The 18,293-nt window shown below is 35.1% G+C and overlaps 1 protein-coding gene across 1 annotated transcript in view; it reads right to left on the reverse strand.

Annotated features, from left to right (window-relative positions):
• Nucleotides 1-18,025, reverse strand: part of px (plexus) — an 82,628-nt gene extending 64,603 nt beyond the window's left edge. Inside the window, 2 exon segments of the mRNA XM_068291753.1 lie at nt 3,403-4,954; nt 16,934-18,025. Coding sequence (XP_068147854.1) covers nt 3,403-4,944 — 1,542 coding nt within the window. The 5' untranslated portion in view covers nt 4,945-4,954; nt 16,934-18,025.
• Nucleotides 18,026-18,293: the final 268 nt, after the last annotated feature.

Below are 18,293 nucleotides of genomic sequence, written 5' to 3' on the forward strand. Positions count from 1 at the left end.
GAGTTTGCAAAGTTCTTCTTAAAACTCACTGAATTTTGTTTGTTGGTTTTAATGTTCAGACAATCATGATAATAATTATAAAACATTGTTTAGTTCTCTTTTTAGATAATATTCGATAAAAGGCATTTCATTTATTTTTTGTGGCATTTTATTTGGCCTTTTTTTATGCATGGTATTTGGCAAACGTTTTTCTGCTGAAATTGATTGCCCAACCAGTTTTTTCCGCTTCTCGAATTTGGCTTAAAGTTTTACTTGTTTTTTGTTTCTCTCTATCTCTTGCGTTTTGATTTGGTTGTGTTTTTTTTTTTTGTTGTGGGCAACTGGCCAAAAACGAACAAACAGACAGACAGACGACTGCCGCAGGTCATTGTTGTCATTCTAATAATTTGTTTTTATTTTACCAGACCCATTCACAAGAACATAAATTTTTGGCAATTCTTTTTCTCTCTGGTTGTTATTTTGTTTTTGTTCTTATTTTTGTTTTGTTTTCTGGGTTGTCTCGGTCCATCAATCTTGCTGTTTCGCATAGAAATAAATCATAAACGATTCGGTAAAAGTTTTCAATAATACACGCAATTAAAAATACCAAACGAGATCACATTTTTAGACTTAAAAACCGAAAATGTTTACAAAACATTTTCAGTTCAGGTTTATTTCGATTTAAATTTATGAAAATACATGAAGAAAAAAAGAAAGCGGTGGAAAAAAGAACGCCTGGCATAGAGCCAAAACAAATCAGTTCGATTGAAAACTTTTTTGTTTTTATTTAATCTTTTTTCGTGTTGTTTTCTTTTCTTTTTTTTTTTCATTTGGATCGTTCTTTGCGTTTAAAATGAGCATAAATAATTAAATTTCCTTTCGCACTTGCTGCCACAGAGAGCTAAATGGATATTTATGAGCCAGATGATGGGAAGAGAGAGAAAGCGAGTGTGAAACGATTGGACAATTCCGTGTGTTAGGTCAGTGAATCGTCTCCCTGATACCCTGCAGCAAAACTATGTTCTATGCTCAGTTGGAAATGGATTTGTAAGAAACATAAATCCTTAAATAAGATCAATCTATTCATTGCCAAAAATTTGACTTTGAAATCGATTTACTGTCATATTTTTAATGGTTTTGACATTGTTTAAGATTTGCAAGAGCTTTGTGATCTTTATAGTTATCAGAATGAGATTCATGACATTCAACAACATTTGAGGATCAACATTTATCGATAGACATAAATTAGCTACTTTATTTCTTAGAATTTGCTTTATTTCCATGAACAATTCAGATGTCATATCATTACAGGGTATCATTGAAAGAGAATGAGCAAGAACGCCATATTATTCGACGGGGTGAAACGTATGTATTTGGCTTTGAGCCAAATTTGCAGCATTTTGCATTGCGTTGGTTTTCACTGGGTTAAATTTAATTAATTTGTCTCGTTGCCACCACCTCCCCCACCCACAAAGCAAAGAAAAAACAACAACAATTTAAATGATTTTTCCCAATGTTTGATTATTTATGCATTTTGCATTTCTCTCAATAGCCAGCCGAAAACCACCTTCTCTGTGCCACCACCGAACCCACTTTTACCGCATTGCAGCGGCAGCATTTGTAATTTGTATTTGTATTTATGTACATATATATAGTTTATTCCTGTGAAATTTACACAATTCCAATTAATGGCATTTAATTATTTATCCGGTATTTTGCACATTGCACAATGTGCAAACGCCCCACGTTGGGCGCCACCAACAGCAGCAGCATCAGCCGAGCCGCAGCGGCATCAACAGCTGTGAATTTTGCATTTTTATGGGAAAAATGTTGGAAAATTTGTGCGCTTTGCATTTGAAATTCAAATGGGACGGGGGAGTTGGTGTCTGGGGGGGAGTGAAGTCAAAATGAGAGCACTAGGAGACGTCTCTTGTTAACATTATGGAGAAATTTTTATAGCCTAAAAGCATGCACTTTATAAAGTTTCTCCGACCAGTTTCAATGAAACTTGAAGTGAATCATCAAACATCCACACAATGTCAAGAAACAAAACAAAACAAAACAAAAAACGAAGGAAAATAAAAACAGTGCCCCAATTTGAGTTCTTTTCAGTTTTGGCACGCTTTAAATTTTATTATCAAAGTGAAAAGGAACAACAAATAAAGACCGAAAAAAAAGATTGCGCGAAAATATGTATAAATAAATTTCACATAAACAGAAATAAAATTGAAACTCAAACGTTAAAAACATACGCACACAGAACGAGAGGAGACAAATAATCGCGGAAAGCTATTAAAATTTAATCAGAAACACAAGCAACACTGCGACCCTGCGGTCAAAATTCCCACACACAAAAGTCGCCCCAATGTCGATGCGGTTGTCTTGGGGGCGGGGTGGGCGGCAGAGACGCAGAGATATGGAGGGGAGGACGATGATGATAATGCCCTCTCAACGACTTCTGTTCGTACGTTCGTTCGTTCATTTGTTCGCTCATTCATTTTGGATTGAGGTTGTTGAGGTTGAGGTTGGATCCGAGTTCGAGTCCAAGTCCGAATGTGAGCCGCTGTCTGGCGACCAGCCCGACCCCATTGATTAATCGACTGCTATATGGTCTTTTGTACGTTTTGGGGCTTGACTCTCCCAGGTCACACTGCATGGCGCCAGCGCCAACGCCAGCATCATCATCATCATCATCATCATCGTCGTCATCCTCGTGGTTTAGCGACTTCTCTGGCCACAAATCGTTTATTTTTATTTGACAATGCCAAGAAATGTACAAAATAGCGTAAAACCTTGGAGCGGCTAAACGTTACCCTCTTGTCTTTTGGAAACCTCAAAAGCGTTACGATTTTTCTCAAGTTATATATGTTTCCTTGTCTTGTCTGTTTCGATTCCTATAAACTATTGGCATTTATTCGAATTTTAATAACCTATCAATATTATTTAATGAGTAAGGATAAAAAGGCAAATGTCCAGATACCCTGACTAATGACTTATCTAAAAACTTCTGTAACTTCCATATTTAACATGATTTCCGACAAATTTATAAAACTTTTATCATAGAATGATTACAGGGTATATTGATATGCTCTCGTAAATTTCTTTTCGCAAAATGTTGTGGATGATTTTTTTGTTTTTGTGTGTTTTGTTGCTTTCTTAATATGTTGCTAAGGGATATTCAAGACAATAGGGATTCCTATTTTTATATACCCTATTATGGTTTATGGTTTCATATGTGAACCAGAAAAGATGTTGACATAAAGGGTATGTAAAATAATATATTGATTCTAGTCTTAGTTTAAAAACTGTCATAATATCAATATAATCTTGATAGTGTTCAAATTTTAATATCGGGACCGTCATTAAGGATTTCGGTCTACCCTAAAGAATTGATAGATTAATAAATCTTATAATAAAACTTACCTGATGGGCATTCCATTGCTGCATTAGATCCTCATAGCAGGGCATGCAAGCCTGTATCATGCCACGTGGATCCTTGGGACGTGATCGTGCTGGTCTTGGATGCATTTCGTTGAATAGCGGAAAATATGGGACCACATGGCGTGAATCCTTTGGCTTGACTGTACTCAATTCGATGAGGCTACCGCGTCGCTGCTCATCGCCACAGACATAGCAGACTTCTGTAATCGAGTTCTTATCGGGCATGGATAGATCCAGAATGCCCACTTCCGATTGGGGTTGGGCTTGAGTGGCCTGGGGTGGTGGGGCTAGGGGCTGAGGTTGGCGTTGCGCCGCGGACGTGGATGTGGGTGTGGCAGAATTACGTAGATCCAAAACCGTGGCATTATCATCAGAAGCTGAAGGCAGGATGACAGGAGGCGGTGGCAATGCCAGAGGCAATGGGGAGGGCAAAGCTGTGTAGGGATTCCCTTTGTAGTGGTTGTGTTCTGAGGCACCGGCAGCCACCTGTTGCAGCATATGATATGCAGCCGTTTGTTGTTGCAACTGCTGATACTGAGCGGGATGATAAGGAGCAGCTCCAGCTGCTGTTAAATGAGCTGCAGGTGATCCAGTTGGAGTCATTTTGAATTTGTGTTGAGCAAAACTTAACGGGGAACTACCCGCTGCAGCTGCTGCTGGCGATGGTGGAGCAGTAGTTGAGGCTAATTGTGTGGTTGTTGCTGTTGGTTTCAGTGGCTCGCTGGGTGGACGACTTAAATGTTTGTGGTAACTATTGGGTGTGGTGGATTGACGTGGATAATAGTCACCCGGTGAAGGTGAGGCATTCCTCGAGGTACTTAGCTGATGATGATGCGACGGCGGTGGCAACTGTTGCTGATGATGAGGTGATGAGTAATGCCGCGATAAAGCATAAGGATCCATACTAGCAATCCCAACACCTCCTTGCAGGTCACTTAGACCATTCTGCGTCAAATGCTCTGCACTTAGACCCAGCATCTGAGCGGCATATTCACTCTGAGTAGCAACATCGGCTCCTATATAACCCTTGCCATCCACTCGCTTCATGTGGTAGATGCGTTGAAGCAGAGGCTTCTTCTGTCTCTCGTACGAGTCCCATTGCTCGTGCAGCGAACGATAGCACAGCATGCAGGCCATCACATAATCCTGACCTGCCGTCACCGCGGACACTCCATTGGGCGGCTCATGCCGCTCCAGAAATGGGAAGTAAGCATCGCTCGGACGTTCCGCATAAGGGCGCACCCGCAATGGTTGTGGCTCGTAGCCCCCATGACCTCCGCAGACAAAACAAACGGATGGTGGCGGGGCCGATGCCCGACCCGTGGATTTGGCATAATAATGCGAAAGCTGCTGCGGATGGTGGTAAGCCCGATGTGCTGCTGCTGCTGCGGCTCCTGGCGATGGCATCAGCTCGAGGGGCTGCCTATTGGACAGCGGCGGCGTTGGGGATTGTGGCTCGGATTGTATGGACTGTTGGCTGCCACCGCGAAGCTCATTTTTAATATACGCTTTCGCTTTTTCCATAATATCTCAGCTGAAAAAAGGAAAATAAATAAAAACGAATGTTAACATTTTGTGTAATATTCAGCAAGAATAATTCTTAAAGCCAATAACTTATTGTTGAAGGAGAGGCTATCAAATAAAGACGACAAATCGAATACAAATACAAATCGAATCTCTGGGAGTTATCCGGAATATTTCAATCACCTTCCCGCGTTAACTTTCTAGTATGAACCTTTGTATTTGAGCTTCATATTAGCTTGGAGAAATAGGGAAGGAACATGGGATTTGGAAATACGACCACTTTAACTTATAGTGAATGTTAGAACATCTGAAATGACTTCTCATTTCGCAACTAGAGCCCTTCCATCCCGTTTTAATACACTTATTATAATATCATTAAGATCTTTCCATTCGGATAGACAATCATCGACATGACTAAGTAAATTGACCACATCATGATGGTAAATATATATAATATAGTCAGATATGCTTTCCTCGACTAACCAAAATAAATCCACTTTTTTTGCTAGGGTATAAAAAGGTCAAATACTTCCATTTCTTCTTTTAAAATTTAAATTGATACGATACATTAATATTCATTTCATAAATATACAGAGCAAAACATTTTTAGGCAATTTATTGATTGCTTACAGACAACCATTATATTCTTGGCATAAGAAAATATGCGGGAACCCTCGCTTTCCATTCCATTCGTCGTCTTTCATATTGAATTTATATACATTTTTATGGTTGTTGAATAAACGACTGCATCGATTTAATCCATAAATACGTTAATATTGTTTTCAATTTGTTGACGATTAAGTGAACCATATTTCTGCATTTCAGAGAATATTGGCAATTACTTTTTATTGAAAGACGAAATGCTTATAAACGATTAACTGCTTGTGTGATGTGTTTTTCCAAACTTTGCTAGTCAATGATCAACTTAATGAGGTGAGAAGTTTGACTAGTTTCGCCTAGTTCAATTTGAATTTTATTCAAATTATATAATGAATTTGCTTTATTAATATTGGTTTATGATCTAGAAACATATCATAGCAAATTTAGTTGCAATCGATTTGAATGCAAACAAGTTTGTTTGAAATATCTTTGTGTTGAATTAAACAAATGATTTTTTAATTAAGCAACCTAAAGCTGTTTGAAAATAATAAAACTTTCAAGATATTTTCACCTTTTCAGAATGATTTAACTAAACAGGTGGGTAGTTGGATACCTGGGTAAGGAATTAGCACCTCGAAAGCAGTAATCACACGATATGAAGGCAGATACAGTTCGAATTCGAGTTTTGAACCTCTTTAGTTAGACTGTTGTCTTATCTTAACAGGAACAAGATCTTACTGGGAAATCGGGGAGATTCAATTTAATTGGCAGCAGTATTCACAGAATCAGTAATCAATAAGGAAATGATTTTCATTTCATCTTTCAATATAAATAAAGGAAAACCATGTTTTTTTTGGGAGGGGGAATTCGTAATTTTTGCTTATTTTCGAGTGAGTTTATTTCTTTTCTGCTAGCCGCTAAACGAGGACAGCACAAATTTGTTTAGCATGTTGTGGGTTTGCTTGGCGTATACTTGATAAAGTGAATTAACACCATTTGTATCTGGTTCTCAGCCAGATAACTCGCAAACAAAAACCGAAATCGAAACAATGGATTGTAAATAAAAACTTCCGATATTTTGAGTCCCACTCGCAATGGGGAAACCAGTTAAAACTAGAATTCAAAAACAAAAATAACCATAAATTGTTGCCAATTTTCTGTACTCCAAATTTGTTTCTTTTATGGGCTTTCCTCTTGTAAGTGTTGGAACACATACATATGTAGAAATGCATATATGTATAGTTTTGTATGTATATTTGCTATTCTATATAGAAGCACGCTTGACGTTATCAGACTTTTGCGTCACAGATCTAAAAATGTAATACATATTAATGAAATAAATGCGCAGCGACAGAGAGAAAGAGAAAGAGAGAGTGCGAGAGACGAATCAATGTCCGACAACAACAAATCGGCAAATCAGATTAAAATGCAAATAATAAATAAAATTGAAATGCTTCCCATTCTGATGATGATGATGATGTCTCCTTCGCTCCAACGAAAGATCAGAGATCATGATCGCAATGTTCGTTTGGGGTTATCATCCCGCACTGTTGGCTCTGATGAAATAGGTTATCGCTAGCGGCAATCGTTCGATTAATTAGCAACGAAATTTCATATTCGAATCAATCTTGCCATTTGACTTGATGTACAGAATGTTCCATCTATCTATTTATATAATCTAGCAACATCAGAAAAGGTGATTGTGCTCTAATTTTAAAACAATTTTCGATGTTATAATTACAATGTATTCAACATTTCATAGAGCGAACTACTTTTTCATGATTTTTAACATTCATTGCTAATTTTCGTGGATAATCAAGTGATCCCGATTCCAAATCAGCATTTAAAGGACAAAATATTAAGGAATAAAACACGCATTACGTTGCGTGTAATTTGACCATGGAAAAGCATTCCCAATGTATCAAACAATTTGTTTCTGAAATGTTATCAGAAGAGGCACTTATGTATGTTTCATTCAATTTTATTTGTAGACTATATTTCAATTGGGAAACTAACAGAATTATTACAAATACGTAAGTATGGTCGCTGTTTCCATATTTTATCGATGAACAGATGAATTATTACATATTTGCATTACAATTCGTGATTCTTTCTTATTTAAGAGATAAACTGTTACATCCCCAGCCAGTCATTGAAAATGCGTTTAAGGTAAATCTCTTTAAGGCTCTTTTTCTTTTAAATGTTAAAATTTCCAAAAATGATCGATATATACATATGTAACAACATGCAGTCCTTGGTAGATGAGTTGTCTAAGTGACTCAGTCATTTGGGCAACTGAGCAACGAGGACCCGGGTTCGAATCCCAGGGATAGTGTATGGATGTAGTTTTCGTCTAAGACGAAGGCCTAAGTTGCCAGTGCTTGTAAAATATAGTTAGTTTAAAACTATATCCTATACTTATAATAATAATGATAATAATACATAACTACATTTGCTTTTATCAAACCTGTCATTTATCTAATATAGTCAGTCATCAATTTCGATATGCCAAGTAAGTTTAATTACTTCGCTCAATTCAGTTATATTATTTGGTTTATAATAAGAAATCTTTAGTTTTGTAATGGCTCAACAGAACTACAATAAAGCATCTCCAACCAAAGACTGTAACAAAAATCGAGTTAAAATGCACACATCTGCAATCTCTTATCTCCACAACTAAAGTTCTACTGAATCAACCCTTCGTAGGGGTAGCTCATATCCTATGGAGCCACCAGAAATCTTAAAAACTTAAGATTTTTGAGTGTTGATGGAAGAAATGTCCATGTCAATCCATTTCCGCTTTATTGACGAAATGCTGATCTAGTTAAGTAATAAGGTTAGTCATTGATGGATAACTTTTGTGAAGTTGTGAACTGCAAGTGTTTTGGACTGGACGATGTACTCAGAACATTATCAGCAAGGACACGGAGTTTACAGGAAGAGGGTTCTAGAACAATGTCTCTATGAAATTCAACCCAGAGACGATAGGTTTAGTTTATTGGGGTTTATTGGGGCTATGACCATATTGGGGGACTATTACCTAAAACGTGTCTCCTTTTAGATCCATTGGTAACACCTGAAAAATATTAATGCTAGGATCCTCTACATGAGGCCATAAATCACTTAGGGTTTTAAGCAGGGGCAGTGGCCACTAATCAATGAAACTTTAGTTACTGATTGATGGGTTTTATGATGTGATGAATATTGATTTATTGATGCATTTTGCTTTTTTTTTTTGCCACTTAAATTACAAAAAAAATCACTTAAAACAATTTACCAATCTGTGAACAGGTAATGGGAAATTCCAGACAAACTTTAATTCCTCTGTTGCAATGCAAAATAATAATTATAAAAAACAAAAACAAAAACGAAAGGTGGGGGAAAAAATCCCATCATGGCTAATTACATTTGCATTATTTATTTATTTTGTGTTCATACCACCCACAGCACCGCTCCACAGAGCCCGGCTCAGTCTGGTGGTGCCCCAACCACCCCCCTCAAATACAAATTGTGTAATAATAAAGTTATAAAACTTGTTATGTTCAAACAAATAAAAGCAGAAACAACAACGAAAACGAAAACAAACAACAAGAATGAATGCACCATGTTTCAATTATATATGTATAAGTATGAAATTTTTCTCCTTTTTTTTCTCTCTTTTATTTCGTGTTTCTTTTTTTTTATTTTTGTATTGATTTTTGCTCCACGCTTTCCACCCATTTTCAGCCCAAAAAAAAAAAAAAAAAATCAAACGATAGGGACAGGGAGAAAAGAAAAATGTTTTTTCTAGTAAAGGGGAAAAGTATTGGGATGGCAATGGAAAATGGGTGGTAGAGGGAAGTGGAAAAGTTCAGTGTTTTTCACATTTTACTCTCTTCATTGTTGTTTTTGTTGTTCTTGTCCTTGTTGTTGCATACTTGTGCAACCTTTTAAGAGTTGTTGTTTTTGCTCTACAAGCATTTTTCTCTATTTTCTTTTTTCCATTTCCCTACCTTGTTGGGGTACATTTAATTTGGATTGAAATTGGAAAACTAAAATAGGTATATAAAGGATTAATGTGATCAATTAAATATTCATAACTAGATCAGTTTAAACTGGCGTCTAAGCTCAACTTTTATCCAATGATGAGCGCAGAGTGCCCAGTTCTGGTCGCATTCTGTCCAATCATTGACCGGAGCCACTTTACTTTATCCTGTAAAAAATGTCAACTCTTTGGTGGCTTGGGTTCCATTTACTTTTCTTGTCACTCTGTGATTCGGTTTAAACAGGTAAAAGAGATTGAAAAACTAGAATCTAGTCAAAATATCAACTGGAAATTTAAAATCAAACTTTGAAAAAGAAACAACATAAAAAGGGGAACAATGAATACAGTAAAAATAGGGATCAAGGATTGTTTTCTATTCATTTTAAGGCATTTTAAGGTTCCCATAATTTTAATTTTAGATTTGGTAAAAAATAGTCGAAAACTTTATTTGATATGCATTTTTCCCTTGGTGCATTGTATCCACATATATAGTTTAAATTACTAAAGGTTATCACTGATCAGGATACCACAGTTTTAAATCATTAACAGACTTTGCTAAGGATCATATCCTAAACGACAATACTTGTTTGGAATATTAAAAGGAAAAAGACTGACAAAGGTTACAACAGTAGAATCTTTGTACATTCAAAACTAAATTGTTTTCCCGAACATTGGAGGATTCATATTCAGTTCAGAATGTGGGGTTATCTTATTATAATAAGAAAACAGTACACTCTGAACTGAATATGAGTAAGCTAGTTATGATGGATATGTTATAATTACTGCTTGGGATTGTCCATATTCATCATCACCATATTCATCATCATAACATAAACAGATAGATGGCTAAATAAATCGTACAGCAGCGATTACTCCGATTAATAGAACAATGTTTAAAGGGGAAACTTATGAAGTCTCTTTGGCATATTATGTTACCTGTTACTTTTACGATTACATTGAATTCCACAATTTAAATTTGTTAGTCAATTCAAAAGCTAAGTTGTCTGGTTAGATCCTTAACAAATAAATTTAAAAAAGACATGTAAGGACTATCTAACTAGTTACTGTAATAAAAAAAAACAGATTGGTTATTTTGGTAAAAATGTCCTGTCAAGCAGCCATTGTTACTTTTTAAAAGGTTCAAAATGGAGAGAACATTAAAATTCATAAGGACTTACTTAGAGTCAAACAAATAATATTTTGTCATAAAATATAAAAGACTTTTGGCGATTATTACTTAAAAGTTTTAAGTTAAAGCTTGATTTGAACAATTTAATCGTCATTGGACTTAATGCTCCCATCCCATTAAACTAAGGACTTAAAGTCTTTGGGAAATTTGATGAGTTGTAAATGGATGCAAGGGTATACAATATTTTGGTTAATGCAATATTTATAACTGCACTTCCTTTAATTTTTTTTTTCTTCTTCTTCTTTTGCTTCAGCAGGCACTCGAACATTGTATGTAGTTGAAGTTGCCAGTTGCTTGTTTTTGTTCTTTTCTTTTTCTGTTGCAAAAAGTTTTATTTTAGCAATTTTTATGGCTCTCCATGTCCTTGTGTGGAAGCAGTGTGAGTGTGTGTGCGTGTGTGTGTGTGTGTGTGTGTGTGTGTATGGTGGCAAAATGAAATAGAAAACTCTTTGCGAGTTAGTTCTTTTTTTTTATGTATTTTGTCTCTCTTCTTGTTTTTTCAACTTTAACAATTGATTCCTCTTACTTCTTTGCACTCCTTTTCTTTTCTCACTTATCACTTGACGTGTGTTTTTTGTTTTTTTGTGCTCTATTTTTCATCTCCTTGCTGCTTGCTCCTTGCTGAAGGAAGTAGTAAAAACAAAAACAACTGCAACAACAAAAAGCATTGGCACAAAACTTTTCCCAGGACGAGGAAAAAGGAACAAAAAAAAAAACGGAAATGAAAGTTGCGTTTTGGCTGTTGAAAAGTTTTTAGCGCTTGCTGCAAAATTTTTCTCGTTTTTTTTTTTTGCTTTCTTATTTCTCTTGTAAAATGAGTTAAGGAGTTTATTTTTTAGTTTCGCTGCTTGTGCCACAGTTTAAACTTTAAATTTTACGAAATTGTCAATAAAAAAAAACACAATTTAAGAAGGTAAAGAAAAACTTGGCCTACAAGTTGACTCAACTTGAACATTAAATGACAGTCCAAATATTTAGGACTTAAAGTGGCTCATTAAATTGGGTTTAATGGTTAGAGTCCAGTGAAATTATGAATAAGTTATTCAATTGTATTCAGTCCTTAAAACACTGTAAATACTTGGAGTTCTCAAAGATCTTCAATAATTCGCCATTTACTCACCCGGCTTTGTTTATTTGATATTTTTGAAAATTTATTGAAACAAGGACTCATTTAAATTGTACTTCAATAACTCAATTTGTTCTATTCATATATCATTGACTCTTAACGAGTACCCAAACTTACCCAATCTTTGAATTTACATATTCTAAAATTACCTACTCTAGCAAAATTAACTCACTAATTCGACTTGGAAGCAGAAAAATTTGGCATTTTTAAGTTAATAATTGCCCATGTCTATAACAGAAATTGAAGGCAAATTTATAACATCGCATATTTAATTGAAAAATTTGGATTTAAGTAGGGAAAATTGTTTCCACATTTCGTTTAGTAGTTAAGCTAAATATTTGGGAATGTTATCAATTAGCATTTGCTAAAAAAAAGAATAAATATAAATACATACATATAAGTGCAAACATTGCTCAGTGGAGAATGATTTTCCTAATGTTTCCCTTTGAACTTGAAAATTTTAAAGACAATCAGAAAATAAAAATGGTTTCACCATTCCATGATTTTAATCAATTTCTTTCAAAGTAACCCAGTAGCTGGATATTGTTCCTGTTCATGTTTAATCAAAACACTAAATTGTAAAATCAAATTAAATGAAGCCTCAATATCAAAAGAGTAAAAACATTCGAAATTTAGTTTCGGTTTCTCGGTTAAATTATCAAATTATTTGAATAATTCAAACTAACAATGAGTAATTATAACGTTCGAGAGGTCAAGTAACTCTTTTATTTCAATTTTAATTTAAGGTTGTAGGGAAAATGATTTCTTAATCTTCAACCATATTAAATTATTTAGGAAATTTCAAATACCCTCCCAATAGAAGAAGATTCCTCAACGTTTCATTTAGTTTTCTTTCAGAAGGGACTCTAATAATGTGAGTAAAAACCCCATCCATTTAAGGGTATACAGTCTCAATAACTTACCTCAGTTAATCAGTTCTCATTTAAAGGGTATTCTGAAATCAATGTCTGGGCCAAAAGTAATCTTAGTTTTTTTTTTTGGCAGTTTGTTTTAGCTGTTTTCGAGTAACAAAATTGAATTTCCTAAAAATTTGCGCAACACACACATACACGAAAACAAAACAATAACACGACTAAAAAACCGGAACCAGAACCAGATAAATCCTTTTTTACCCTTTCAAGCCAACGAAACCAACTCCACATGCGTCAGAGACGCAATGTCCATAACAGGGCAAGGGGAGGGAGCTTCAAATGGAATTTATTAAATAGCATTCCGCGCAATAAACTCTGGCCAAAATAAAAAAGAGAGAACTTCGGGCTCTCTTATACACACACACAAATACGGGAACACCATAAAATAAAAAAAAAACCAAAACTTGGACATGCAATTTTATGGCAGGACGTTCGTTTATATATCAAAAACACAACAAGAATAAAACAAAGGCTAAAACACCGCGTTTTTTCCATTAACCGATCAGCGTTCGCTCCCTTCTGAATCTCCAAAATAAAACAACAACAAAAGCAGAGGAAACTTCGTTGGGCCCTTAATTCCTCTCCAACTCATTCTCTATGTCTCTCTCTCTCTCTCTCTTTCTCTCTTTCTATGTCTGTTGCCCTCTTCTTCCATCGTCCAATGCCGCTAAAAATTTTGCCAATTCAATTGAAGTAACGACCCAAAAGATACTGAGCACTTGGAATCGAAATGTTGCCAAAGGATGCAAAAACAATACTCAAGGCAGTCTCCTAAGGATTCGGAAATAAAAATGTTAACTAAAGTCAAAATGTTTACCGAAATGTCCTTCGAGCCCAACAAACTTGTTTATTGGTGGTGCTGGCTCTTTGGAGAGGCCTTTTTTGCCTTTTTTTTTAACAGGAAATAGAGTTTATAATCTTTTGTAAATAATATTGCACTCCACACAAAAACTGCATACATAAATGTAATTTTTTGAAACTTGCAACAGGTGACAATACTTCAACAAAGGACCAAGATTTTTTTTACTGTATGGAAGGTTTTTTTAGCTAATAGGATATTTTCTTCGAAAAATTCAAAGATCGTTCGTCTACGATAAGTATTCTTCTATTGGGGGCATTTGCAAGAAGAGGTTTTACTGTACTTGATTTTCTAAACACATATTGGCAAGTGGTCGACAAATTCTATATCTAATTCAAATATCTTATAAGTGAATATTTTATTAAATATGGTAAAATCTGCGTAGAGCACAGCCTCTTGCATGTACAGCCCAAAACGACCATTTCATTCATGTTCTGTACAGATTACAGGGTATAAAGTAAAACAGGGTAAATTAATACCCGTTGTCGCATTTTAAAGTTCATTTTGGGTTCGGTTATTGAGGGGCGATTCACCAATGAATTGACATTTAATTATTGTGTAAATCATCATTTTTATTTATTTTTCCCCTTTTTTTTTTTTGTTTTGTTGCTGTTGTTCTTCCCGTTGTTGCTAAGGGCCACCGTCTGGCCGCATTAAATAACCGTTTTTAATGGCCAGGGATTTATTTTGTTTGATGGCTTTAATAAAAATAAATACACCAAAATATTTATTTTTGCAAACCGGTTTAACCGTCTTTAAGATGACTATGTAAATATGAAAATAATTTAAAAATAAACCATTTTTGGTGAAATATATAATTTTTTGCCTTTAACAACCACAAAAACGAGGGGACATTTTTTTCTGGATTTTATGCATTAGTTTTCGATAATTCTTTAGATTTTTTTTTGAGTGGAGTGTAAACCCAAACTTAAGGTTCACCTTTTTTTGCTTTAAGCCAAAGACAAATTAAGTCTTAAGGTGTAAATTGATACCTTTTTGTCATTTCGATTGTTTATTTTTATATTTTTTAAGCGCTTATCTAAAGAGTCGCCAAAAAGCATCTTAAAAAACTTAATTGACCATTTAAGGACACACACCAAATAGGCCAATTTCATGAAAGCTCGAGAATACTAGGATATATTTGTAGATGGTAATAAATGTTAAAAAATCCTTTTCCATTATTTCTTGCGATTACATTTGGGATTAGTTTAAGTTTCCCTTTAGCGGTATAGAAATTAGGAATATGATTACGTTTTAGAAGTTACTTTATTATTAGCAAGTCAAATTCTTCAATGCCTAGTGGTTAGTAGATATCAAAACCTCAAAGTGGGAAAAGATGGATTTTTTGACATTTTGTAGGTTATGTAGCATTATTACGCTTGTATCAGATAAAATAACGATGATCGCTACTTTAAGGTTCGATGTTTGGAAATGCCTTCATCCTTACTAAAATATAGTTGTTTTCCCATGAAACTTAAGGTTTGGAATTTAAAAATTCAAAGTGTTGTATCTGATTGTATCTTGGATAGTCCGAAGCTAATTTAAATTTTTGGATCTACGATTAGGGTTCAGCATAATCGATTAAACAAATATTTTCTGTGGAGAACTCCCATTTTATCTTAGTGATTGTCGATCATGACAAAACTTTGATAATATTTACATTGCAATTTTTTGGCTAGTCAATAATTCGTAATGGAGAATCGTTTGTGCGTTATCCTGGAAGCATAATTTTAGACAAATCAAACATTATGTGTTAGGTAAACCAAATATACATATTTAAAAGAGAATTTACGTAGGTTATCTAGGTAACATTCAAAAATACATCTTATCAGGGCATGAGTTGAACAATTTCCGTCATTGCCTAAACATGCGACCATTGACTGCTTCATCGAGTTGCTGTGCCCCCAGAAATTATTATACGACATAATAAACCTACGATTCTCCCTGATTGTTAACATGGAGACGGAACTTGTTACAGAGAAGTCCGCATACACCGAATGAGTCAACAATCAACAAAACACATTTCATTTTATCGAGAGTAAATCAATTTTCATTAAGATAACAAGTACCAGCAAGATACCCATAAGGAAGAATGTAAAGGGAAACGTTAAACACATTTATTGAATTACAGAAGGGAATTTCAAATATTGGTAATTCTATTTATCAGTAATGCCCAGAACGATTTTCAAAGTGACAAATAAAAAATTCAATTTTACAAAACTAAAGCAAAAAGGAAGAAAAACTATTAGTTCTTGAATAATTTTCCTTACATACATATATGTAAATCAAGGCCTTGGTTTGCATTGCAAATTCTGCAGTATTGGCCACAAATTTATGGGGCTCAGTGTTTTTGGGCCTTAGTTTTGATGTTGTGAAAGATTATTAGTCTCCGATTTAATGGAAAGTATCATTATCGATGCGGAATTGGATTCACTTTCTGTCGTAGTTCAAGATAAGACGAATTTCAATTAGTTTCGTGAAGCCCCAAGACTCAAAAATCATAAACAACAATCAGTATTTCAAATTCTCGGGCTAAATATGTGATACACATGTTCATTTAGTTGAACCAGATTTTAAACTTCGTCTACTTATACTTGTTTTTGTAATATTACAAATTTTCGCATAAAGTTTTTAGTATTTGTCCACTCGAAAATGTACGAATTTTTTGACGTAACTTGAGATCAATTTTCTACTACTGATCAAATTTCCTTATGAAGTTACTTGTGAATTGAATGATTGAAATAAATGAAAGTCCTACAACATTAATATTTATAAATTTGTTTATTTTTATTCCACTATAATTCTATAATTCTTCATCCACTTTTTGTTAAACATTTTTCTCTAAATAACTTTGAAAAAGGTCTTTAATCTTAATGTAAAAAGTCTAATTCAAGTACCTACATGGTTCAAGATACTTCATTTTTACTGAAATCTAAAAAAACATTACGTGCATTATGTTTCAAGACATGGTATAACATTTTGTAAAATTTATATTACATTAAATTGATGGCAATTCCCACACTCCACAGCACACTTAACGAAATATTTATGCTGATTTTTGGACACAGAGAGTGGAAATTGGTTTGATTGAAATTAATTGAATTTTCAATTAAATATTTTTGCTGCAAACCGGTTTAAGCCACCAAATCCGCAAATCAACAGAAATCAAAGCTAAATGATTAAAGATTCTTGATTCTTGATTGAAAGATCAGCACCAGCAGACGAGTTGGGGATTAAGTAACTATTAGTTGAGTATTACCTGTGCTTGGGTTTATGCCAATTCCGAATCATGTGGCCAACTTGAAGGTTGCAAACGGAGCAATATCCAGCAGAAGAAGAAGCAGCAATGAGTTATGTTGCTCGTTTGAGGTTGGTAGTGTTGAAGATGTTGGTTTTAGCCTAGTGATGATGGAAGACTTAGCACACATATTAAGAGATAGTCGCGCGAGGGGAATTTAGGGGGGTGCAGGCACTTTTCACTTTTCTTTTTCTTTGATTTTAAAAGATTTACTTGTTGTTGTTGTTGTTGTTAAGAGCACAAATGGAATATCGAATTAATTATATACACATACACATATATCTAACTGTGTATTTGTTTTATATTTTTCTTTCCTTTTTTTCGTATTTTCGCAGCTGTTTGAGCAAGAGAACGAAACTAGAGCGGATCACTTTTTTGTTGCTTTATTTCATTCTTTCTTTCTTAATTTTTTTTTTTGCTTACTTTTATTTCATTTCATTAAAATTTCTTTTTTTGTAAACATTTCATTTTGTGTGCTGCCTCGGCTTCATGGTCAACAACTGCTGCGCGGTGGTCTACAGCCAGGGGCGGCTGACACTGAGGCGGGGGCGTGGCACCAACGACACCATTTTCACCGGCGACGACGACAATGACGAACAAAGATCTCGATTCGATCACACGCTGCTTGCTTTCTGCTATTGCCTTTGCTGGTGCTGCTTCTGCTTCTGCCCCCACGTCGACAACGGGCCACTTGGCCTGGCTCTGGCTCCTTTCGTCACTAGCGTTATATTTGATTGTTTGCCTTTTGCATTTGGCCTCGCTTGTTGCTGTTGCTGTTGCTGCTGCTGCTGCTGCTGGTGGTGCTTGGGTCAACTGCTGCGTTTTCAAATTTGTACGTTTGTTTTTTTTTTTCTAAGTATTTCCCGCAATTTACTTTCTGTTGGCGTTGTGTTTACACTAAACACTGGGCGATATTTCGATTGAGCAATATTTTTAGATTTATTTTTTTTATGCACTTCATTTATTCAGCGTAAAGCGGCGGCGGCGACGGACAGAGCAATATGGCTTAAGTGTGCCCAGCGTACACGGTTCTAACGTAATTATGTTTAGTGAAATTTCCGCATTCTAAAGCTGGTCACACTTGCAGTAAATCAGCTGCCGTGCTGCCACTATTATTCCCGCTATTTATGCTGCCAGAGAGTTGAAAGGGAATTAAAATTCGGGACTGCCAACCCGTCTGAAAAATATTCGAACTGTCGTAGTGCTAAGGTCTGTGTAATAAGTCCTAAGGTCTGTGTCGAAAGTTCTAAGGTTGAATCATTTTGGCTTGGCGGCCACATTTAAAAAATAAACAAAACGTGTCGCGGGACGGGAATTGATC

Source organism: Drosophila tropicalis, unplaced genomic scaffold (genome assembly GCF_018151085.1).
Source record: "Drosophila tropicalis isolate 14030-0801.00 unplaced genomic scaffold, ASM1815108v1 contig_593, whole genome shotgun sequence".
NCBI lineage: Eukaryota > Metazoa > Arthropoda > Insecta > Diptera > Drosophilidae > Drosophila > Drosophila tropicalis.